The sequence below is a fragment of the Marmota monax genome, unplaced genomic scaffold, assembly GCF_021218885.2.
Source record: "Marmota monax isolate L192 unplaced genomic scaffold, Marmota_monax_Labrador192_F-V1.1 WCK01_AAM20220418_F8-fsc00012, whole genome shotgun sequence".
Lineage (NCBI taxonomy): Eukaryota > Metazoa > Chordata > Mammalia > Rodentia > Sciuridae > Marmota > Marmota monax.
The window spans coordinates 22,164,085-22,185,812 of NW_026695227.1; the positions used below are offsets into that span (position 1 = coordinate 22,164,085).

Genomic DNA, 21,728 nt, shown 5'->3' on the forward strand with positions numbered 1-21,728 from the left:
CATAAACAGGAAATACTGCCAGAAAACCTCAGGAGAAAACTCATCATAAAGGCATTGAGACTTGGCAGCAATTGCAAGATATTTTTAGAGGAAGGAAAAAAAAAAAAAGAAACAAAACACTGAAAGATTAATCTGAGTCACAGAGCAGCGTAAGCAGCAGCTTTTAGTAGAGGGCCTGGGTAGAATGAAGGAAATCAAGAAACCACCTCATGCGTGTTTCTTTATACTGTTAGTTAGGTCAAACCAAGAAGAAAATCATCCCTTCTTCCTTTTCCTCCTTTCTCACCCCATCTCTCCAATGGTTCTTTAATGAAAGGCTTGCAGTGACAAGGGCTCTGAGAGATGGACAGGCTTGCTGGTGGCGTGATGAATCAGTAGGAGTGTCCCAGAGGAAATTGCATATTCTTTTGTGCAGTTAGAGAGGCCTGGGTAGGGATTTCACTCTGGAAAACGAGGAGTGGACTGGGCTGCTTCTGTGTGCTTCTCTTTAGAGAGGGGACAGGTTTTATATATGTAAACACTGTCCTATGAGTGCTGTAATTCTTAACCACTTGGAAATCTCTTTTATGATGTAAACAAAGCAGCCATGATTTTGTGAGATTTGGACTCTTTCTGAATAGAAGGTCTGAGGATTAGTGAGTTTCAGCCAACCTTGGTGTATTGGTTCAGAATCAGTTCTCGTGCATTCCTTCTTTGTATTTGGCCATGCGCCACGTAAAAGCTGTCCTCATCTACTTTTGTACTGTCCTTGGTGTTCTGCTTTTATGAAAGAACTTGAGCAGCTCGTTCACCAACTTCCTCAGGCAACTTCTCATGGAAAGACTCGTGGGAATATTGGAGGACTGTATACAGTTTCTTAGAAAAATGACTGAATTGGCAATCAGAAGAACTGGCCAAGGCTCCAACATCTTGTATGATATTTTCCATATTTAATTAATTGTTACTCTTTGTACTCCTTCCATGTGCTAGACAATCCTCCAGGGACTTGAAACGTGCCATTCCATAGAAACCCTAGTGGAGTAGAAGCTCTATAGGGAAGATATATAATAAGACTAGCTAAAATACATAATATGAGGCAGTTAAGAAAAATATATGGCAAGGAAGATTTGATATGTTAGCAGTCAGAGGAGATGGAATTGTGCTTGGGTAGCCAGTGAAGTAGGGGACTGTTGAATCCAACCTTGCAGGAAGCTGCTGATTGTTTTATTTTGTTTTTCCTTTTGAAGCAGATAATTTCCTGCTTAAATAGAGCGGATGAGTTCAAATAGTATTCTGTAGGTGGCTGGTAAATGACATAACATGTGTAAATGCCCTATAAACTCTCAAGTGACTTTTTGATGAAGTTTCTTCCTTCTGGTCTTGTGTCTGCAACTTCTGGGGCACGCATTGGGTACTGTCTAGGACAGTTGTTCTTAAGGTGTGGTCCATGGAGTGAGTGGCAGCATTGTCCAGGAACTTGTTTAACAATGTGAGTTCCAAGGCCCCCTACAGATCTACTGAGGCATAAACAGCCTCTACTGAGTTGGTAAACAGCCTCTTGTGTTTCAAGCAGCCCTCCAGGGGATTCTGATGCATACTAAGGTTTATAAACCACTGGTCCAGAATAGCTTTTATCTTTTAAAATATCTCCTTGGTTAGAAACTAGCCACTTTGGGAGGGTTTACAGCAATTTCTGATGTGACCAAGCAAAGTAATCCAGTCCTTACCATATTTTAATGTGTGATTTTTCTGAATGTTTTCCGAAGGTCTGAGTTTTAAGGTTTTGACAGTATTTCCTAATGTGTATATCATTTCAATTTCTATTTTGTTTTGTCTTATCTTTGTTTTGGTGTGCGTGGATGGGTACCTGGGATTGAACTCAGGGGCACTTGACCACTGAGCCACACCCCCAGCCCTATTTTGTATTTCATTTAGAGACAGGGTCTCACTGAGTTGCTTAGCACCTTGCTTTTGCTGAGGATGGCTTTGAACTTGCAATCCTCCTGCCTCTGTCTCCTAGGCCACTGGAATTACAAGCATGTGCAATTGCCCTGGATGAGATTGATAACACTTTTAAAAACAAAACTCAAAGCTTTCTAAGTTTCCTTTTTTTTTTTTTGGCCACTTCTAAAGTGTTAAATTACAGTGTATAATGTTGGAATTTATATTTATACGGAGGCTTCAAGATAATTCATACTTATATGAAAACTTCAAGGCAATGGATTTGTATTTAGTGAATGAAGTTTATTTCAAAGAAGAAAATTATTAGATAATATATTATGTAATATTAGGTATTACTACTGGAATATATTCATTTTCTACTGATTGTACATGTACAATCAGTTGTTACGCAGATCTATGCATTTCTGAAGTTTTGGTACTGCTTTCTGAAAATAAATGTAGTTATTTATGCTTCATGTTGGTGTTTTCTATCCCTTTGCATGTGATATATGCATAGAAATGACACATTCATATAGTCCCCTTGAGTAATGGACAAAGTAGCTCAAGGAAACCTAGGCTGGTTCTAGGCCCTGGCTCCCCGCCCCTCCTCCTACCAAGAGCTGAGGGAATGGTTATATCTCCTCACACCAGTGACCTATTCCCGGCTTACTATGTCTAGCATACCTGGCGAGTCTTGGTTCTGTGGAAGTATGATTATTTCCTAAACTTGTTTTAAGTATTAGAATGAAATTTGATTCTCTTATTTTGGAGAGTGTTATTTAGCATTTTTCTGCAAGACGTCCCTTTCACATGGACTGGGAAGTGGTGATTATATTGGAATAGGTCTACTCTGTGAGTAACAATTTTTAAATCAAAACATTAACAAAACTGGGCATGGTTGCATGTGTTTGTAATCTCAGTGACTCAGTAAGCTTAAGGAGGAGAATCTTAAGTTCAAGTCTAGCCTTAGCAACTTAGATCCTGTCTCAGATAAAAAGTGCTGGGAATGTTGCTCAGTGGTTGAGCACCCTGGGTTCAATCCCCAGTACAAAACAAAATAACAAACACAAAAGAAAAAAACCCACCTTAATAAATAATTAATAAATTTTTTATAAAGTAGAATGAATGGTATATATTTTAAAGAAATAAACATCAATTATCTTTACATTTTGAATGAAATATCAGTTATATATGCTCTTGTATTTGCTTTTCTAGGAATCTGAACAATTTTATTATTACATACCTTATTATAAATTTATGAAAATGTGCTTTAATTTCTATGAGTAACCTTCAAATATCTTGCAGTTACTTTTAGAAAAATCCTGTTGTCAAAAGGAATATACCTGAATGTTTTGGAGTTAATGCAGAAGCATACACATTCTCCAGAAGTGGCTGAAAGTGGCTGTAAAATGCTAAATCATCTTTTTGAAGGAAGGTAATATAGATTTGTGAACTTGTGAAGTACATCTAGTATTGAACTAGGCAGAATATTATTATTTCAAGCATCTCCCTAAGAATGAAAACAAAAACATAAGACACTGAAGATAAACCTTTTTCAATATCACATCGATAATATTAGATACTTCTTTGAATATTGAAAGGAATGGCAGAGATTGTAGAGATGTGCTTTGTTTTTGTGCTTCATACTTGGTGTTGACTATGCTTTGAAAAATGGTAACTTTGCAGCACAACCTAAAACAGTTGTTCACATTATTGCATAATTGTAAAAGATGCAAAAGAAAAAAATCAGGATGCAGCTTCTAATTTATTGCATTTTCATCCTTCATTTGAATGAAATTTTATCTGCCTGCTTTCATTCTGTAGCTATGGAAGCTTTTAGTCACATCTAGATCAAGTCCAGTAATGTTAAAACTGTGTCTGGTTAGTGGTACAGCAGAGAGATTTTTTTTTTTTTTTATCTGGGATGACTGATGTGGGGGAAGAACTTCTGTCTTTAAAGGAAAAAAAATTGTTTTAAAACACTAAATCTGAATTACATGCAGAGATGCCCACTGCATAAGATGCTCAGTGTTTTTTTTTACATTTTATTAAGCTAAAAAGTATAAGATAATTTTGGCATTTTCTGAGTAAATTTCAAATGGCAAAAAGATCTGTATAGGAAACTGTTATATGTAAAAGAAATAAATGGCACAGATATTTCAGTAAAAACTGATTTGTTTGTCTTTGCCACTAATTTGAGCCAACTATTTGATTGCTAAACTTCAGGTTCCTCATCTATAAAAAGGGATCATAATAACTACCTTGTAAGTTGCTTATAATGTAAGGATTAGATAAATTGATTTTATAAAAAGATTAAAATAATGCTTTGTGCATTTCAGGCACTCAGTAAATCATAACTATTATGAATACTGTAATTAGTGTGAATAAATGAAGTGCATATAGCATGATAAACTGTATGTAAGAACATACATATAAGACTTATAAGGATTGGCGTTGTCTTGTTTTTAACACCAGTCCAGCTACTATACTTAATTGTGCATATTTCCATTATTATAATGTTGTTTTTAAACACTTAAATTAAAATCTTTTTGCAAATGTTGATTTTTATGGCACTAGAAGTGTGTGAATATTCCTAAATGGGGCAAAAACCTTTATAAAATAGGCACCCCCCCCTGGTTTAGGATTACATGGATCCTGAGCAAGCCAAATCATGTTCCTGATTTTTTCATATGGAAAATGCATAGAGTTCCAGTCCTGGAGATTTGAAGTTAACTATGACAATATGCTGCCTCCCAAAACACTGTTTAACTGGGGAGATTGATATGCAAGGAGAGGATTACATTTTAGTGTGACACTATTGCAAAGACAGAGGTATAGAAGACAGGTGTGTAAGAGCAAAGGAACCCAGCTAGCATTACCAAAGAAGGGAAGGCTCCAAGGAAGGGATGCTTTCTAAGTGAGACTTTAAGATGAAAGAGAGGGTATATGTATCAGTGAAAGTGGAATCATGCCAAGTAAGGACATGGTTTGATACTTATGAGTTTCAGTTAACCTGGCACATGCAAAGCAGAGAGCCTTATGAAAGTTCAAAGTACCTACTGAGGTCTAGTCAAGTGACATTTGCTCATTGGTGAAGAAGACATGTGTAAATACTTTAAAGAAACCAAGGCATTAATATAAACTAAAATTAATTATGAACACCAGCTAAAAACTCCAGTGTTGTTAAATATGGAAGAAGCAACTTGGTATGATGGAAAAGTCTCCTAGGATCAGACAAGACTGGGTACTGGCTAGACTCTGTTACTTTCTAGTTTAATATCTAGCCACCTAAATTCTTTATCTGGAAAATAGGGGTAATAACACTTTCATTTTAGGGTTATTGATAGTGACCCAGATGTAGATCAGAAGAAAGGTGTGAATTTTATGAAACTAAGTAAAAAATTCATGGGTTACTGTGAATTCTACTTCTTAAGGACAGTATTTAATTGAACACTGTTCATTTGAATTATGTATGCTCACATCACTGAATTCAAGTAATCTTTAGATAGTCTTTCCTGGTAAAATATATTGATTCTGTTTTTCTGCCTTTGTTTCAATTTGGTGTTTGTAAAATTGAATCAGATTGTATTTCTAATAAACATGTCAATTTTATTTCTCCAGTAACACTTCGCTGGATACAATGGCAGCAGTGGTCCCCAAAATAATAACAGTTATGAAAAGTCATGAGACATCATTATCAGTGCAGCTGGAGGCACTTCGAGCTATTTTACATTTTATAGTGCCAGGTAAGTTACAAAAGTGATTGTGGGAAGAGACAGCAGTTTCAATAGGGTCTTAACTTTTCATGAAACCTCAACTTTCTAGGCAAAAGTTAAAGGATGATTTTCTGCCAACCAAAAATAAAAATAGAGATAATAATAATGTAGAAGAAGAGCCAAATAGGATAATTTATAAGAAAACCTTTTTTAAAAAATGTATTGTTATTGGTGCTTCTTTCTTCCTTTTTTTGGTAATGTTGTGGATTGAACCCAGGGCCTCTCACATGCTTGACAGTTGCTCTACTACTGAGCTGTGGCCTCAGAAAAACGTGGAGCTTTCTTTCTCTAAGAGGGGTAGTTATCTCTGATATTTCTTTTCTATTTCTCTTGCCATCATCCAAGTTCAAGTTTGAGCCTCGTTTTTAAACTTGCCTGAACTAATAGTAACTAACTTTCATAGTCCTCTCTTACTTTATTTCAGTCCTTCTTTTCCTCTGTGTTGAATTAATTTTTCTGCAATATACCCATGTCACTTTTACTCATTAACTCTAGTGGCTTCTACCCTCTGTCCCCTTTACCTCCTACTTATATCTATTGTAATTTGTCCTGCAAAGCCCAGTTGAAGACACCTGCTCCTGCATTCTTTCAGTACATGTTTATTTTTTTATTTTATTTTATTTATTTTTTTATTGGTTGTTCAAAACATTACAAAGCTCATGACATATCATCTTTCATCCATTTGATTAAAGTGGGTTATGAACTCCCATTTTTACCCCAAATACAAATTGCATAATCACATCGGTTACACATTCACATTTTCAGCACATGTTTATTAAGTGCCTTTTATATTCTGAACACTCTGATGATGTTGTTGTGGTTCAAAAGATGAATGAAAGAAACGCGTGCTGTGGTATTATAGGAGATCAGAAATAGATAGAGCATGTAAATAATCACAAGACAGTGTGAGATCTATCATAGATAAATATGTGAAAGATTAAAAGACTATTGATGGAGGTATGTATAATGTATTAAAAAAAGTAGGTTAGATATTTTGATACTTGAAATTGAAGGGTGATTTTGGTAGTTGAAATTGAGCGCTGGCCTGTTAGAAAGGATTAGATGACTTTTCAAGCAGGAGAAAGTTCACATGGTTTGGGATGAGTGAGGAGAATGAATAGAGAGGTGCTTGGGTATCAGTGTGGACAAACAGGAGGCCTGAAATGAGGGACGTTGAATGCATTGCTGAGAAATTTGTGCTCCTTTATGAAAGTTCAAATTTATGAACGGTGCTTAAAAATTGCAGTGTAGTGGCCACATTTGCAATTTTCAGCAATAGCACTATGGTGTAAAGGATGATTGGCAGGGAGAGAGACTAAGTAGGGGATTTGGGCTGGAGGTTGTTGCTAGTTCAGTGGATGAAGGGGCAGTGGAAAGACAGGATGGATTTAAGAGATGATTAGGTGTTTTATTTGACATTGTGACTACTAAACATGAGGACATATTATTTTGACAAACATAATTTTACTTATATACTATTATGAGTTTTTAAAAATTTATGGATTAGAATAAAACAACCACTACCCCCTTTTTGTTATCATTAAAGGTGTCAACTTCATTCATTTGAGGCCATGGGTTGGAATTGTGAAGATAAACAAAAGACATGCAGAATCAAGTCTGTTAGTTAATGAAATAATGGTCTTTTAAGTAGTCAAATAACAAGTTTTGGATACAATATTTTTTCTTCCATTGATTGCAGATTGACCCTGAAGCAGCATTGTTAGTCAATAATCATTGGGATGATTCAGGGTAGTCTTGAAAATAATTACTTTAGGGCTCTAATTTATGTATGAAAAATATTTTAATAGATACATTTTATAAATGTACCAGTATGTAAGTATTTGCCCTTTAGGTAGAGGCTGAAGTATCTGCTCTGCTCTGTGTTGCTGTATTACACCACTATACCATGCTGTAGCATAGCACAACTTAACATGCACTGTATCAGTCTACATATAGAGGAGTGACTATGGTATCTGTACTCTGGTAGTGCTGAGATTGAATATAACATTGGTTTCAATAGGTTAAGTTGATGTCCTTATAAGGTATCTAGGATATTTATTGATGAAATAGACCATATCCAGATTTCTTTAATAACAAACTTGTGTATTACTTTTACATGGTCTCAGTCACTGAAAATGAGACACAGGGAGTTTAAGGGACTTTCCCCTTACATGGAGCTATAGTGAATGTCAGACCCTGTTGTAACAAATTTTAAAGGAAGAATCAAAGTTCCAGGAGGATGGGAACCCAGCCTGCCTTCTTTATTGTGGTATTCTCAGCATATAGCAAAATCCCAAGCATGTCGTTGGCATTCAAATATCTAGTAGGCAAAAGAAAAGCTATATGCAGTCATTTATAAAATTATAAATTAATTTATAATTAACTTACTCAAAAAATTATAAAATCGAACACTTATGATTAATTCTTTATTAATAATTATATTAAAATTTGGGAAAATATTATTTCATTATAATTTTACTATTATAATATACAATTGATTTTTTGGCTATTTTCAACAGTTTTGGAATAGTTCAGCTATAAAGTATCTTAATAAGAAGTATGTTTTCTTTAAATAACTTTCTTTGTGCAGTCTTTAGAAGACTTCAAATTAATGACATGCTCTCTACAATCATAATCCTGAAACTTAAATTATTCTTTCATAATTATTCAGCTATTTTTATTGTATGATGCATTTCATATCTGACCTTTTTGTATTGTGTCCCAATAACATTGAGATGTTCTCAAGTTCTCCACTATTGCATAAAAACCTTCCAAAATCTTAAACCACAGCCTACTCCTGCAAACAAGAGATTGTTTACTACAGAATATTTTTCCACCACGAGTAACTACTTGCTATTTTTTTTTCTAAAGAGAGAGAGAGAGAGAGAGAGAGAGAGAGAGAGAGAGAGAGAAAGAATTTTTAAATATTTATTTATTTTTTTTAGTTTTCGGCGGACACAACATCTTTGTTTGTATGTGGTGCTGAGGATCAAACCTAGGCTGCACGCATGCCAGGCGAGCGCACTACCGCTTGAGCCACATCCCCAGCCCACTACTTGTTACTTTAATTTCAATAAACGTCCATACTCATTGTATTTATTTTACATACAATGATGAACTATTTTTAGAGATTCCTTAAGGTGTTAGTGCTTGGATAAGGAAATACTTACTAGAAAAATGTATACATGCATGATGTTGAATAAATTATGAAAATTTTTAATAAGTGATGATTTGTTCAGTGTGGGTGTATTTATTTGTTCTTGCATTTAGGCATGCCAGAAGAATCCAGTGATGAATCTCAGCATAAGCTAAATATGGTTAAAAAACAGTGTTTCAAGAATGATATTCACAAACTGGTCTTAGCAGCTTTGAACAGGGTATGTTGAATATAAGTTTTTCTGTTTTTATACTGTTAACTAGAATGCTAAATTTTGGGATCTAGAGGACTGTGTTAGTTTAAGTTTTCCACCCTCCGTTTATTATGATAGTAGCAAGTCATGTGGTTAGTACATACGGTGACAATAAAGATGTTTGGGGCGGGCTAGGGCTATAGTTTGGTGGTAGAGTGCTTGCCCCTCACATGTGAGGCACTGGGTTTGATCCTCAGCACCAATTAAAAATAAATGAATAAAGATGTTGTGTTCATCTACAACCAAAAAACAATTAAAAAAAAAATAAAAGATGTGAAGGGCAATGAGATGAATACTAAACTCAGTCCAGATAAGGTAAGTGTATTGTCAACTATGGACTTGAAAAACTTCTTTTGATTGCTAGTAACAATTTGCTCAATCAGAAAGACAACCAAAGACTTAGATGTGCAGATAAATTTCATCAGTGATGCTGAGAATCATGGCTGCTGTTTTTATTCTTTTCTCTCTGGCTGTTCACCTTTCTTTTGTGGTCTTATGGTAAATGGTTCAGCCTGCAAAGGTATCCGGGCAAAACATTAAAATCTTCTTTGATACCGGACTTCATTGTTCTCTTCAGAGGAGATAACCTCTGAAGTGGTTTGGTGTGCTTTGTTTCTTCTTATTTTTAGGTATTTACATATCTGTGTTCATTTATGCTATACATAATAGTTCAAATATCAACAAATAATACTAAGTATAAAAAGGAGAGGAATTACATTCATATTGTGCAATGCAAAAAAGTACTGATGGAATTAAGGTAATTTGGAAGTTTACCATACAATAAATTGGTTCTTCATTAAGATATGAGTAACAATTTAAACAATGATTAGGGTTAATGTTCTTATGAAAGGAAGATAGTACTCAGAATAATTCATAGAAATGATTTCTTGTAGTTTGCTATATTTAGATAAATGTTCTGAATTAATTAGAGTAACTTCCAGAGATATTGCCTTTAAAAATTCAATTTAAACTGAACTTTGTGTTGTAATTGTCTGTGATATGTGAGTTGTTTGTACTCAAAACCTTAATAAAATTCTTAAATATAGAAAGAATATATGGTATAATGGGTTAAGTTTAATTCAGAAATTTTTATTGAAAAATAAGTATTTTCCATATTTATAGGAAGGAACTGGTTTGGGCATTGGGAAGACAAAAGTGATTTTGCATTGGGTCATTCTGTGGTGGATCTCATAATCTGGCCGAGGGAGTAACAACCACACTTAAAACCACTTGTTCTATATTAGCACTTATGAACAGTACTAGTTTTGTGAACCTATTCTATGAACATGGAGGCGGAAGTGGTTTTATTCATGGTTAGTGTTGGTAGAAGCAGAGACACTAGAAAAGCTTTACAGATAGCTCTGGTTCCGGTTAGCCAGCCTTTTCTAGTAGAGGGAATCAGGAGTCAAGAAAGCCTGCAAGTACTGTGATGTGGAGAAAGCTGCTCAGCTTCAAGCCTTACGTTCTTTTACTAAATCCTAGGAGAAGTGATTGAGAACTGCTTTTCCCCCCAATGCCAACCCCTGAGTAATAGTACTCAGCATCTCATTCAGTGATGACTTTTACTTTGGGGTGGCAGTTATGGTCATGGGGAAATAAAAGTGATGATACTTTATTTCAAAAATCTTTCCAATGTTATTCCCCTGATCCTTCACCAGGACTGAGAAAAGAGAATATAAAAGATGATAGCAAGTCACTTCTGTAGCTCTGAAATTCTGTGATTGTATGTCTCATTCTGAGTAAAAGTTACAAAGCATCGGAAGTTTTAGGTATAATTATTACAGACATAATGAAATGAACTATCAGTGCTAAATCTAAACCCAGAGAGAAGAATTCTAAATAAGGTAAAAATTGAGATTCAGCTGTCATTTACAAAGCAGAAACTAAGAAAAGTATTTATTCAAGTGAATCAGTGATTAGATATATAAATATATCAATAAAACTCAAGTTGAAGCTAAAATTTCTTTTTGGAACATTGACCTTGCATTTATGCCTAAGCCTTTTTGGCTTTTTACACATGAAAACTTTCAGCACCTGCTCCATAGAGATCTGTTTGTCCTGTGTTATTTCTGGAGGACAAATAGACTCTCAACATTTTGGTCACATCTTTGTTTTGTATGCAGTGACACTCCAGTTCTCTTTGTCATGGAACCAGTAAAGTAAAACGAATCTGTTGACGAAATGTCACCATTTGAAAGAGCTTGTATGCTTTACAAAAATCTTGAAGCAGAATATTCCCAGATTAAATATTGAAGACATTTGTTTCAGTTGTAAATAATAGTTAGTCAAAGACAGAGTACATCTGCAAAATCAATCACACAATAATAAGAGGAAATTACGTATGAGCAAAGTTGCAAAAAGGTTTCCAGGTCTACTCTACAGAGACTATGAAATTCAACTCAGAGGTGCAGAGGAAGAGCTGGACAAACAAAAAGATGTGTCTTCTTTTTGGTAAGACTTTCAAAAATGAAAATTTATATTTATGAACCCTTAATAAAACAATATTAGCATTTTTTTGAACTAAGCAAACTAGTATACAATTTTTATGAAACAATCAATTTGCAAGAATAATCAGGAGAATTTTGAAAATTTGGCTAAATCATACAAATTATCAAATTTTTATAAAACTTTAGTGAATAAAGTGTTACACTGGCACTGGAAGGAGCAGGGCAGTGGCCCATAATGATGTTTCAAGAAATAGATAAAATGAAAGTGTGCACTTGGTATGTGATAGTCCCCAAGTGCTGGAGAAAAAGTAGTTCACTCAGTAATTTTTGTTAACAACTAACTCTACAGTGACTTGAGGAAAACAGAAGAAGCTGAGTATTTACCTTATCCTTTTCCTAAACACATTATAGATGAATGGAATGAACAGGTAAAGAATGAATTGGCATATGTACATATGAAAAAGTTCTCGACTATAATCTTTATTAATGTAAATTTAAATAAAAAAGTCCTCCTTGAGAAAAATCTGGTCATCTCCCTCAAAATTAAAATGAATCTGTTTTCTGATCAGCAATTTCACTCTAAGAATTTATAATATAGATATACTTGAACATGTACACAAAACATTTTTTTTAGAGCAGGTCATTGTAGTATTATTATATTATAATACTACAAATAAACATTTAGCAACAAAGCTAAATGTTTACTTGATAACCATTAGTGCTGCTTGGAGGAAGGTTAGTACTACCTTTTGGTGATTCTAGAATAATATTTTGTAGGGTAGTATTTTGGAGCATGTGACTCGTTTTGGAGCAGAAGCTATAATTAGAGGTTATGTAATGTAATTAAATGTTTGTCATTTCTGGACCAAACATTTAATAAGTGGTGAGACATCTTCCCCAACATTCTCAGGCACTGTGACCTGCAGTGTTTGGAACAGTGTTTGTTCTGTCAGCAGAGGTTCCTGAGTGACTGTAACATGCAGAAGCAAAAGTTGAACTTATTATTTTTTCAGCCACTGAAATTTTGTGATTTTTACTACAGTTTATTTTAATCTGTCCTGATAACACAATGGCCAGCAACAGACTAAACAAATCCTACATACTCCTACCAAACTATATGATTCTATGTAGAGATTAAAAAGCAGTAAAGTGAGATTTCTAATGTGCTTCTATGGAAAGAAATCTCAAATTTTCCATTAATCTGATTATATCCCAGGCTATTGTTTTTTTTTTTTCTTCATGTATTTTATCACACTATATGCACTTTTTAATGAAATTAAAAATATATTTCTACTTCTTTATGCCTTTTCCCTCATCTCCATCACCTTGTTATTACAGATTATAGTGTTTGCATTTATGGCTTCAGCTTTACAAAATTTTATATAGTTAAGTTGTGGACTCTGGAGACAGGATAGCTGGACTTGGATCTGTCTGGGTCTGTCACCTACAGACTGAACAGTTACTTATGTCTCAGATTCATTATGTATGAAACAGAGATAATAAACATTTTCACTTAGGGTTATTTTGATGATTTTATGAGGTGTTTCATGTAAAACTATCAGTACAATTCCTAGCACGTAGCATGAATTAAATAAATGTAACTTAATGCTATTACTATTAGATTGAAAGGTATTTTTTTTTGACATCTAACCAAAAACTTGCTTTCCTACTGACTTTTGTGAAGTAAATTGATTCTTCACTGGAAGCTCTACAATATTTACAGTCAGCTTTATATCTGTTCTTCCTAAGGTTGCTGTCTTCTTAATCCTTCAAATAGGGGGATTAAATCTTTACAAGTTGTTTCATTACAGTTTTTTTTTTCCATTCATGGCTTTGTTGTCAGAATTTGTTTAAAAGTTGCATTCCTTGAATATTTTAATGTGTAGAATATTTGGTTTTATGTTTGAACTCTTGAGAAAACATTTTGATTGGTTATAAAATATTGGGGCTTTATTTTCTTTTGCTGTGTACTCGTATTGATTATTTAAGTGGAGAAGTCTGAAACAGGCTTCATCTTTTCTTACTTTTAAGTGACTTGATAGTTTTGCCTGATTATGCAAAAGATTCTTTATCTCAAATTCCAGTCACTTTATTAAGGTATATCTCAATTTTAGTCTTGGAATATGATGCCCTCATTCTAACGATAGCTATACATCGAATCTGGAAAGTTTTCTTGAACTGCATGTTTATACTACATATTTTGTAATATAAATGTAGATAGATGGACCTCTTTATTATGTATATATAATATATATATTTATTATATGTATATATATATATATTCATTATTATGGCTTTCTGTGGACATCAGTCGTATGATGTTAGCCTCTTTTACCTTAATCTTTTAATATTTTAGAGACTAACAAAGGGATCACAAATCAGCAGCATTTCGTCTATTCAATGTATACATTTTTGTTTTGTTTATTTCTATTAAGAGAAAAAGTGGGATCTAGAAAGGAAAAAGGAGAATGGAGAAACAACATCAATGTAAATGACCAAGGAATAGTCATTTTTCCTTTCGTTAGTTATCTGTTTAGCTGGTGGTGAGGACAGAGGCCAGTGTGGACATTTTTTCCCTTTGAACTGCTTACCTGGCTGTTTCAAGTAGCTATTTCTATTGTTTATGGATTTATTGAAAAGTTTTTGAAGATGTAAAGCATGGGTGATAGGATGTTTCCAAGCAGTGTCTGTAGACGTTCTTCCATCATTCATTCCTCCAAAAGTTCCACTTGAAAAACACTTGCTAAATAGAAACTGGTAAGTTAACTTTAATTCCTACATAAATAGCAATGCAGTAAACTGCTCTTTTCAAGACAGAGCATTAGATAGGTTAAGGAAAGTCCATTTTAGGCTTGCAAATTGCATATATGTATGTGTGTGTATATATACACACACACACACATACACATACATACACACACATACATAATATATATATATACCAATAATACATAAATATGTATATCTACACAGAGATTTTTAAGAAGTTCATTAGGCTATTAGAAATCAAATATGTCTATTTTTAGTTATCAGCTAGTTTGAACATGGTCACATGTGACCATGTGACACTCTGAATTCTTTTTTTGCATAGACAAGTCACAGATTCCCTGTTACAAGTCATCGATCAACTCTTGAACTGGATCTGAAAAGGCTAGAGCCTAAGGGAGCTCACCATTGCAAAGAGCAATACTTAAGCAGAAGTGGGTTAGAAGTGAAGATATTAAAGACACAGATGGATGCTTTATAAACATCAGTTTGACATAATTTTAGCACAAAAAAATAAGCCTGTAATGTTTTTTGAGTTTAAAAGAACGATGGGGTTCAGTACAAAATGAGAATACAGGACCTCTTATTTGAAAATTGTTGAAGATTTCAAGGCAGTGACAGAAGAGTATTAAACCAAGGGTGGAAACCTTCCAAGCGTGGAGCCATTGATGACCACACAGGTGCACACCCATGAAGCTAGCCTCGCCTGTCAAGCAAGAATGATGGTACCATTAAGCAAACAGAAAGTTCAGAATGACAACCTGGCTCTTTTTTTGGAGAAGATGCTAAACTTTGACTTTGAACCTGTGAATTTTAAGATGCCAGTGTCAAGCCAAGAGAAATGTAGGCTTAGGGCTTAAGAGAGTTTAGATTTGTGCCTTGAGTTATCTGCTCAAAACTCTGTGCAATTGAATTCTTTTTATTAATATGTATACATAATTATAGTGTATCTACATCATGAAATTTTTGTGAGAGTTAAATGATTTAATGTATGTGAAGTGCTTTGCAAAGGGTCTGGCTCCTGGCAAGTGCTCCCTGGGTTTTGGCAGTATGAGTGTGCTTGCTGCTGTGATGGGGATGGCTGCTGCTGTGGATTTCATGTATAAAATTCCACTCCTGAATAGAAGAGCTTTAAGAAAAGAACTTAGCATAAAGATTGGAGTTTAAAGAAGACACTGTTAAGGAGATAGACAAATGAATGGTTTCAAAGTTTGAGGATAACCAGGGAAGAGTACTGTGTCATGGAAATCAAGGGATGAGAAAGCTGCAATTAAGTTGTTATTGGACTTTTTTTCCTTGAATGGTTTTAATTCAGGATGGTTAGGACAAGGCTGATTATATGGAATTAAGGAGCAGGAGAAATGTGAAGGTAGACGGTATAGACTTTTCTATTAATAAGTTCAGAAATGAAGAAAAAGTGGTAGCCTGATGAAAGGGAAGATTAATTAAGGGAAACTGCCCCTCCCATAACTTTTAAGTCTGTCATTTAGAGGAGAGTGCTTTATCCAAGGCTTGACCTGTGGTCATTACCCAATGTCTATTGCATGGACAGAGTTTTCTCATTTTATCCTTGTAATAGCACTGTGTTATTGGGATTGTTTTAGAGACCAGCACACTGAGACATACACCAAACCATGTTTCCAACTTCACATTTATGACTTTGAATTTCCTTATATTTCTTAAGTAACCCCTTACCACTTCTGAATAAAGGTTATTTCATTTTTTAAAAATTTAAATTTTTTTATGTTTTGAGATACTAGGATTGAACCCAGGGGTGTCTTACCACTGGTTGAAAGTTGATGCCAGCAAGCCATTGAGATGATAATGATTATGTTAAGATCTGCATTCAATTGGATATTAGACCCCTGCTGTCTGCCTTGGAGCTCTCACAGGACTCCCGGAGAGTTCCCATTGGTTGGGGAAGTGCAGTAGGAGGGATTTCCGGAGGAGGGATTTCTTGTTGGTGTGGTGGCCTATACGGGACAAAATAAAAATTATAGCTAGTTCTTCCCAAGTAGCAGGCCGAGGCGGACAGCAGGGGTCTAATATCCAATTGAATGCAGATCTTAACATAATCTTTATCATCTCAATGGCTTGCTGGCATTACCTTTCAACCAAAGATGCCATGCGTTATGGCTCTTAGCAAGCTGGGATGATAGACATGTGTCACTGTATCTAGTTTGCTCTCTCTTTTTCTCTTTCTCTCTCTCTTTTTCCTGATGGTCCACAGAGTCACAGAATTTAAACCCAAATCTATCTCCAAAGCTGATGTACTTTTACTACTCAGCAAAAGATAGTAGGATGGTAATAGTGACAGGAACAAATTGCTAAGAGGCAGGGGTAAGAGTGTCCTATTGAAATGGTACAGGAGATGAGATATAATCTGAGCAGTTAGGGGTGGAGAACAAGGACTTAGGATGAGAGATTGATGCTTCTTCCCATCCCTTGTTTAAAAAAAAAAAATGGATGCTGAATGAAGACACTTTAGGGGCATTGAAGGACTAGACCGGGTAGAAATCTGCTCCTTGAGAGTACTAAGTGAGAAAAGTGAGAGGACAGACGATTTTGGTTAGAGAGGCTACACAGAGCTGGAAGTCTGACTTGAAGCTATTTCAACTCTCCCCTGGACCTGTAGTGGAGGCAATCTGATCTTAGAGATAGAGATGCTATGACACTGGTATGCACACAACATTATCTACTGGAAAGCTAAAATCGGAGAAGGATAACCTTGTAAGTTTTGAAAGAAGAACTATAAGGTGGGCATTGACGTTATGGTAGAAGCTTGGAGAGCAGTGTTTCCGTGGGGGAAAAGTAGAGATGACCAGTGCAAGGCTTAGATATATGTCACAGACATCAAAAGAAGGGAGACATGACTGGTTGTCAACCAATGTGTTAGCTGTTTCTTCTCAATGAGGATAGCCCAGAAAAGAAGTGGTGCTATTAGGCCAGGCATAAATGATGTCAGATCACCTGGAGCAAATCCAGATTACAGAGGCTGGAAGATGTTATGATTGAGATCCATGGGCTGTTAAGGGAGACACATTTGTGCCCGACACTAGCTATGTGACTTGAGTGCCTATTCCCAAAGCTTTAAAGTTTGAGGAGCCTATTACATGAGGCACTTGAAGAGAATAAATGGAAATAAAGTGTGTAAAGCTCTTAGAGTGGAGTAAATGCTCAGTTAGTGTTTTCTATGGTGAGATAGCAGCAGTGCATTTTACTGGGTAAGTGCATAAGCTTTGGGATCAAACATTCTTGGTTTGCTTTAGTTTTTTGCAATTTGCAGTCTGTGTGACTAAACCTCTAGCCCTCAGTTTGCTGTCTCATAGTAGGAATAATCACGCAATTTTGTATAGGGTGAAAGATTGGAGTCAAGTTTCAATCTTCTGGATATAGACCAAATTTTCCCAGCACCATTTATTGGCAAGACCATCCTTTCTCCAAAATATGTTTAGTAATGATATCATATGAATTTTGTGAGATTACTATGAAAAGAAAGCACAAACCATGTTACTGACTAAGCACTTGATCGATGTTACAGTGCCAGCTCTTAATGCAAAAAATAATGAATAATATAGAGGGCAGAATTAAAGATACTAATTTGTATTTGGATGACTTAACCTACATTTTATTAATCTTTAACTGTTTTTAACGGAGATAAGTACTGAGATCTCATTTTTAACAAAATTCTTAAACACCTTTTGATTTCAGTTCATTGGAAATCCTGGAATTCAGAAATGTGGCTTAAAAGTAATTTCTTCTTTAGTACATTTCCCTGATGCATTGGGGATATTATCCTTGGAAGGTGCTATTGATTCAGTACTCCACACGCTGCAGATGTATCCAGATGACCAAGGTCGGTACATTTGAACACAGGATTTTGAATTGATTTTTATAGGCCATTAGCTCTTGGTTGGATATCTGTAGTTTTTTCTTCAGTTTTGAGTTTTAAAACAACTAATTTTGTTGTGTTTTTCTCTTATTCTAGAAATTCAGTGTCTGGGTTTAAGTCTTATAGGATGCTTGATTACAAAGAAGAATTTAAGTGTAGGAACTGGGCATCTGCTGGCAAAAATTCTGGTTTCCAGTTTACAACGATTTAAAGATGTTGCTGAAGTACAGATTAAAGTATGTGCATTATCTGTAAGGAAATTTGGGAACTTGTGAAGATTTTACTTTCAGGGAATTTTATGCAATTCCCACTTGCATTAATGGGGTATTCTAGTTAATTAAAAACCATTTATCATTTTGTAGTATTTTAATTATGGAAGGCGAAGAGAATTGGATTGACTCTCTAAAGATCTAGTGTTTCATTATTAAATCTCTGAAATTACTGTTTGTGTGCCATTTGTCTTTCCCATGAAAATGTGCTAAAGAAATTACAGTTAGCTGATTTCTTTTTCTGTTTAGATTTTAGATAAGCACAAGTTATCATTGTTTGTCACTCTCTGTGTTGTGTGGTGGACTACTCATTTCTAGTAATTTTACTTCTTGATTTTTTTCCCTGAAGCAAAATAATATTTTAAAATATTTCTAATTAAGCACAATTTAAAGCATGATATATAATAACTGTCTTTGTAAAGAGTTCAAGATGCTCTATGATTAGTTCAGGAGAGGTTAAGAAATAAATCACTAGCTGGATACGATGGTGTGTATCTGGAGTCCCGTTTACTCAAGAGACTAAGACAGGAGGATCTAGGAGTTCAGAGCCAGCCTGGACAGCATAGCAAGACCCCTCCTATGTGGGGAGTTTTAAAAAGTAAAGAAAGAAATTGTTATTTTGTAATCTTAGTGAAACAAATGGTTTCTTTAAGAGTTTTTGTCTTGGTTGTAGTATTGTAATAAGTTTGTGTGTGTGTGTGTGTATTATTTGGGGGCGGGGGAGTTGGGAGTGTAGTTCCATGGTAGAATGCTTGCCTAGCATGTGCAAGACCTGAATTTAAGCTCTAGCACCAATAAATAGATAGATAGATAGATAGATAGATAGATAGACAGATAAGCAAGCAAGCAAAGGGAAGGCCAATGGTATAGGTCAGTGGTAGAGCACTTGCCTAGCATGTCCAAAGTCCTGGGTTCACTCCCGTTAACAAAATAAAACAGTAAAATAAAATATACACTTCAGAATGCCTTCTCAAATACACTCAACATTAATGTAATCTAGCAGTGAACATTTATTTCTAAGATAAAAAACAATTAAGGAACAGCACAAATTGGGAAAATTCTTGGCTCCTTAGAGAAACTAATCTCCAATCCACTAGTAAAAACAAAAATTACTGTAAATTCCTATTTGGAGCTATAATCCTGCTGAATCATCTGTTCAGATCATGGTTCATGTCTGGATTTTGATCTGGAAGGTATCATTTCAGACAGGGATCTTTAACAGCCAAATTGTATGGAGAATGAGCCTTTTTTCCTGCTTTGTTTGAGGATGGTTGGTTGGCTACCATTTATTCTCTGTATTCCTGCTGTATTTCTCAGCAACAAGAGAGCAAGGAGTACAGGATTGTTTTTTTAACATGGAATAGGACCCAGCAAATGTATCCACTCAGTTAAGCAAACGTATTAGATATTAAGTATCATATACAAGCTCTCTGTTTTATTTATTCATTTTTGCCCATAATTGCTTATGTTATTATTTTTGGTCATACCTTCAGGGATTTCAGACGATCTTGGCGATATTTGAATTGTCAGTATCCTTTCCCAAGCTGCTGGTGCATCATTCATTTGATTCAGTAATATTCCATCAGATGTCTTCCAATATCATGGAACAAAAGGATCCACAGGTACCACGTTTTTCACCTGTAACCTAGTGTTACATACGGAGCTGGCTCTAATCCTCATTTTCATTCTTTTTAGTTTCTAAACCTCTGTTGTAAATGCTTTGCAAAATTAGCTATGGATGATGAGTTAAAAAGTGTGATGCTGGAGAGAGCATGTGATCAGAATAATAGCATCATGGTTGAATGCCTGCTGCTGCTGGGAGCTGACGCTAATCAAGCAAACGAAGCAACTTCCTTAATTTGTCAGGTAAATATTCAATGCCTCACTTTTGTCTTTTCTGTATTATTTGGCCCTGTCACTGGATAGACCTCTCTCTCTGTCTCTTTTTTAACCTCCTGTTCTTTTTTCCTTTGTCTTACAATAAACTGATTTATTGAGATATAGTTCACGTGTCATACAGTTCTATTTAAAGTATACAGTCTGAGTTGGAGAGGTGGAACATATCTGTAGTTCCAGCTACATGGGAGACCAAGGCAGAAGGATATCTGACCCAGTAGTTTGAGGCTATGCTGGGCAACATAGCAAGACTCCCTCTCTCTGTCTTTTTCTCTGTCTCTGTCTCTGTCTCTCTGTCTCTCTGTCTCTCTCACTCTCTCTCTCTCTCTCACACACACACACACACAAAGTGCACAATCCAATGGTTTTTAATCTGATCACAGAGTTGTGTAACCATTACAACAATCAATTTTAGAGCAGTTTTATTACCCCAAAATGAACTTCACAACCATTAGTAGTAATTTCTCATTTCTCTGCCTCTACACCTACCCACTACTTCCTATCCCTAGTCCAAGGCAATCGCTTAACTAACTTCTGTATATATTTGCCTATTATGGACTTTTAAGATAATATTTGTTCTACATAATTGTAATTATATATACTTGACCAACAACTCCTCCATCTCTATTAACCACCCAGAGCTCTGCTAACTACCATTGTGCACTCAACTACTAAGAGATCAACCTTTTAAGGTTCTGCATATGAGTGAGAACATGTTTTGTCTTTCTGTGCCTGGCTTATTTCACTTAACTTTCTTTTAAAATTTTATTTAACTTAACATAATATTCTTCAGGCTCATTCATGTTGTCTCAAATGACAGGGTTTCAGTGTTTTTTTATGGATGAATGCTATTCTATTGTATACATATTATATACATATGCTACATTTTTTTTTTATCCTTTCATAAGTACCTAGACTCATTCACATCTTGGCTGTGCTGAATAGTGATACAATAAATGTGGTAATGCAAATGTCTTTTCCATTGTGCCCATATACTGTATTTTCTTCATCCATTCATCTGTTGATAGGCACCCAGATTGTTTCCACATCTGTAAATAGTGGTGCAATAAACAGAAATGCAAATGTCTTTTCAACATACTGATTTCAACATACTGATTTGATGTATATCCAATACTGGGATTACTGGATCATATAGGAGTTCCATTTTCAGTTTTCTGAGGAGCCTATACACCGTTTTCTATAATGGCTGTCTTAATTTGCATTTGTACCACCAGTGTTCATGGGTTACTTTTCTTCACATCTTTAACAAGCCAGTGCTTGTTATCTTGTCTTTTTTGGTAGTAGGCATTTTTACTGGAGTAAAATGATATCTCACTGTGGTTTGATTCGCA

The 21,728-nt window shown here is 35.1% G+C and overlaps 1 protein-coding gene across 1 annotated transcript in view; it reads left to right on the forward strand.

The window, feature by feature from the left end:
- Lrrk2 (leucine rich repeat kinase 2) overlaps nucleotides 1-21,728 on the forward strand; it is a 135,336-nt gene that overhangs the window by 25,897 nt on the left and 87,711 nt on the right. Inside the window, exons 12-18 of the mRNA XM_058576386.1 lie at nucleotides 3,226-3,355; nucleotides 5,542-5,666; nucleotides 8,967-9,073; nucleotides 18,031-18,175; nucleotides 18,308-18,447; nucleotides 19,974-20,102; nucleotides 20,176-20,346. Of these exons, the coding sequence (XP_058432369.1) occupies nucleotides 3,226-3,355; nucleotides 5,542-5,666; nucleotides 8,967-9,073; nucleotides 18,031-18,175; nucleotides 18,308-18,447; nucleotides 19,974-20,102; nucleotides 20,176-20,346 (947 nt within the window). The remainder of the gene's footprint in view (nucleotides 1-3,225; nucleotides 3,356-5,541; nucleotides 5,667-8,966; nucleotides 9,074-18,030; nucleotides 18,176-18,307; nucleotides 18,448-19,973; nucleotides 20,103-20,175; nucleotides 20,347-21,728) is intronic.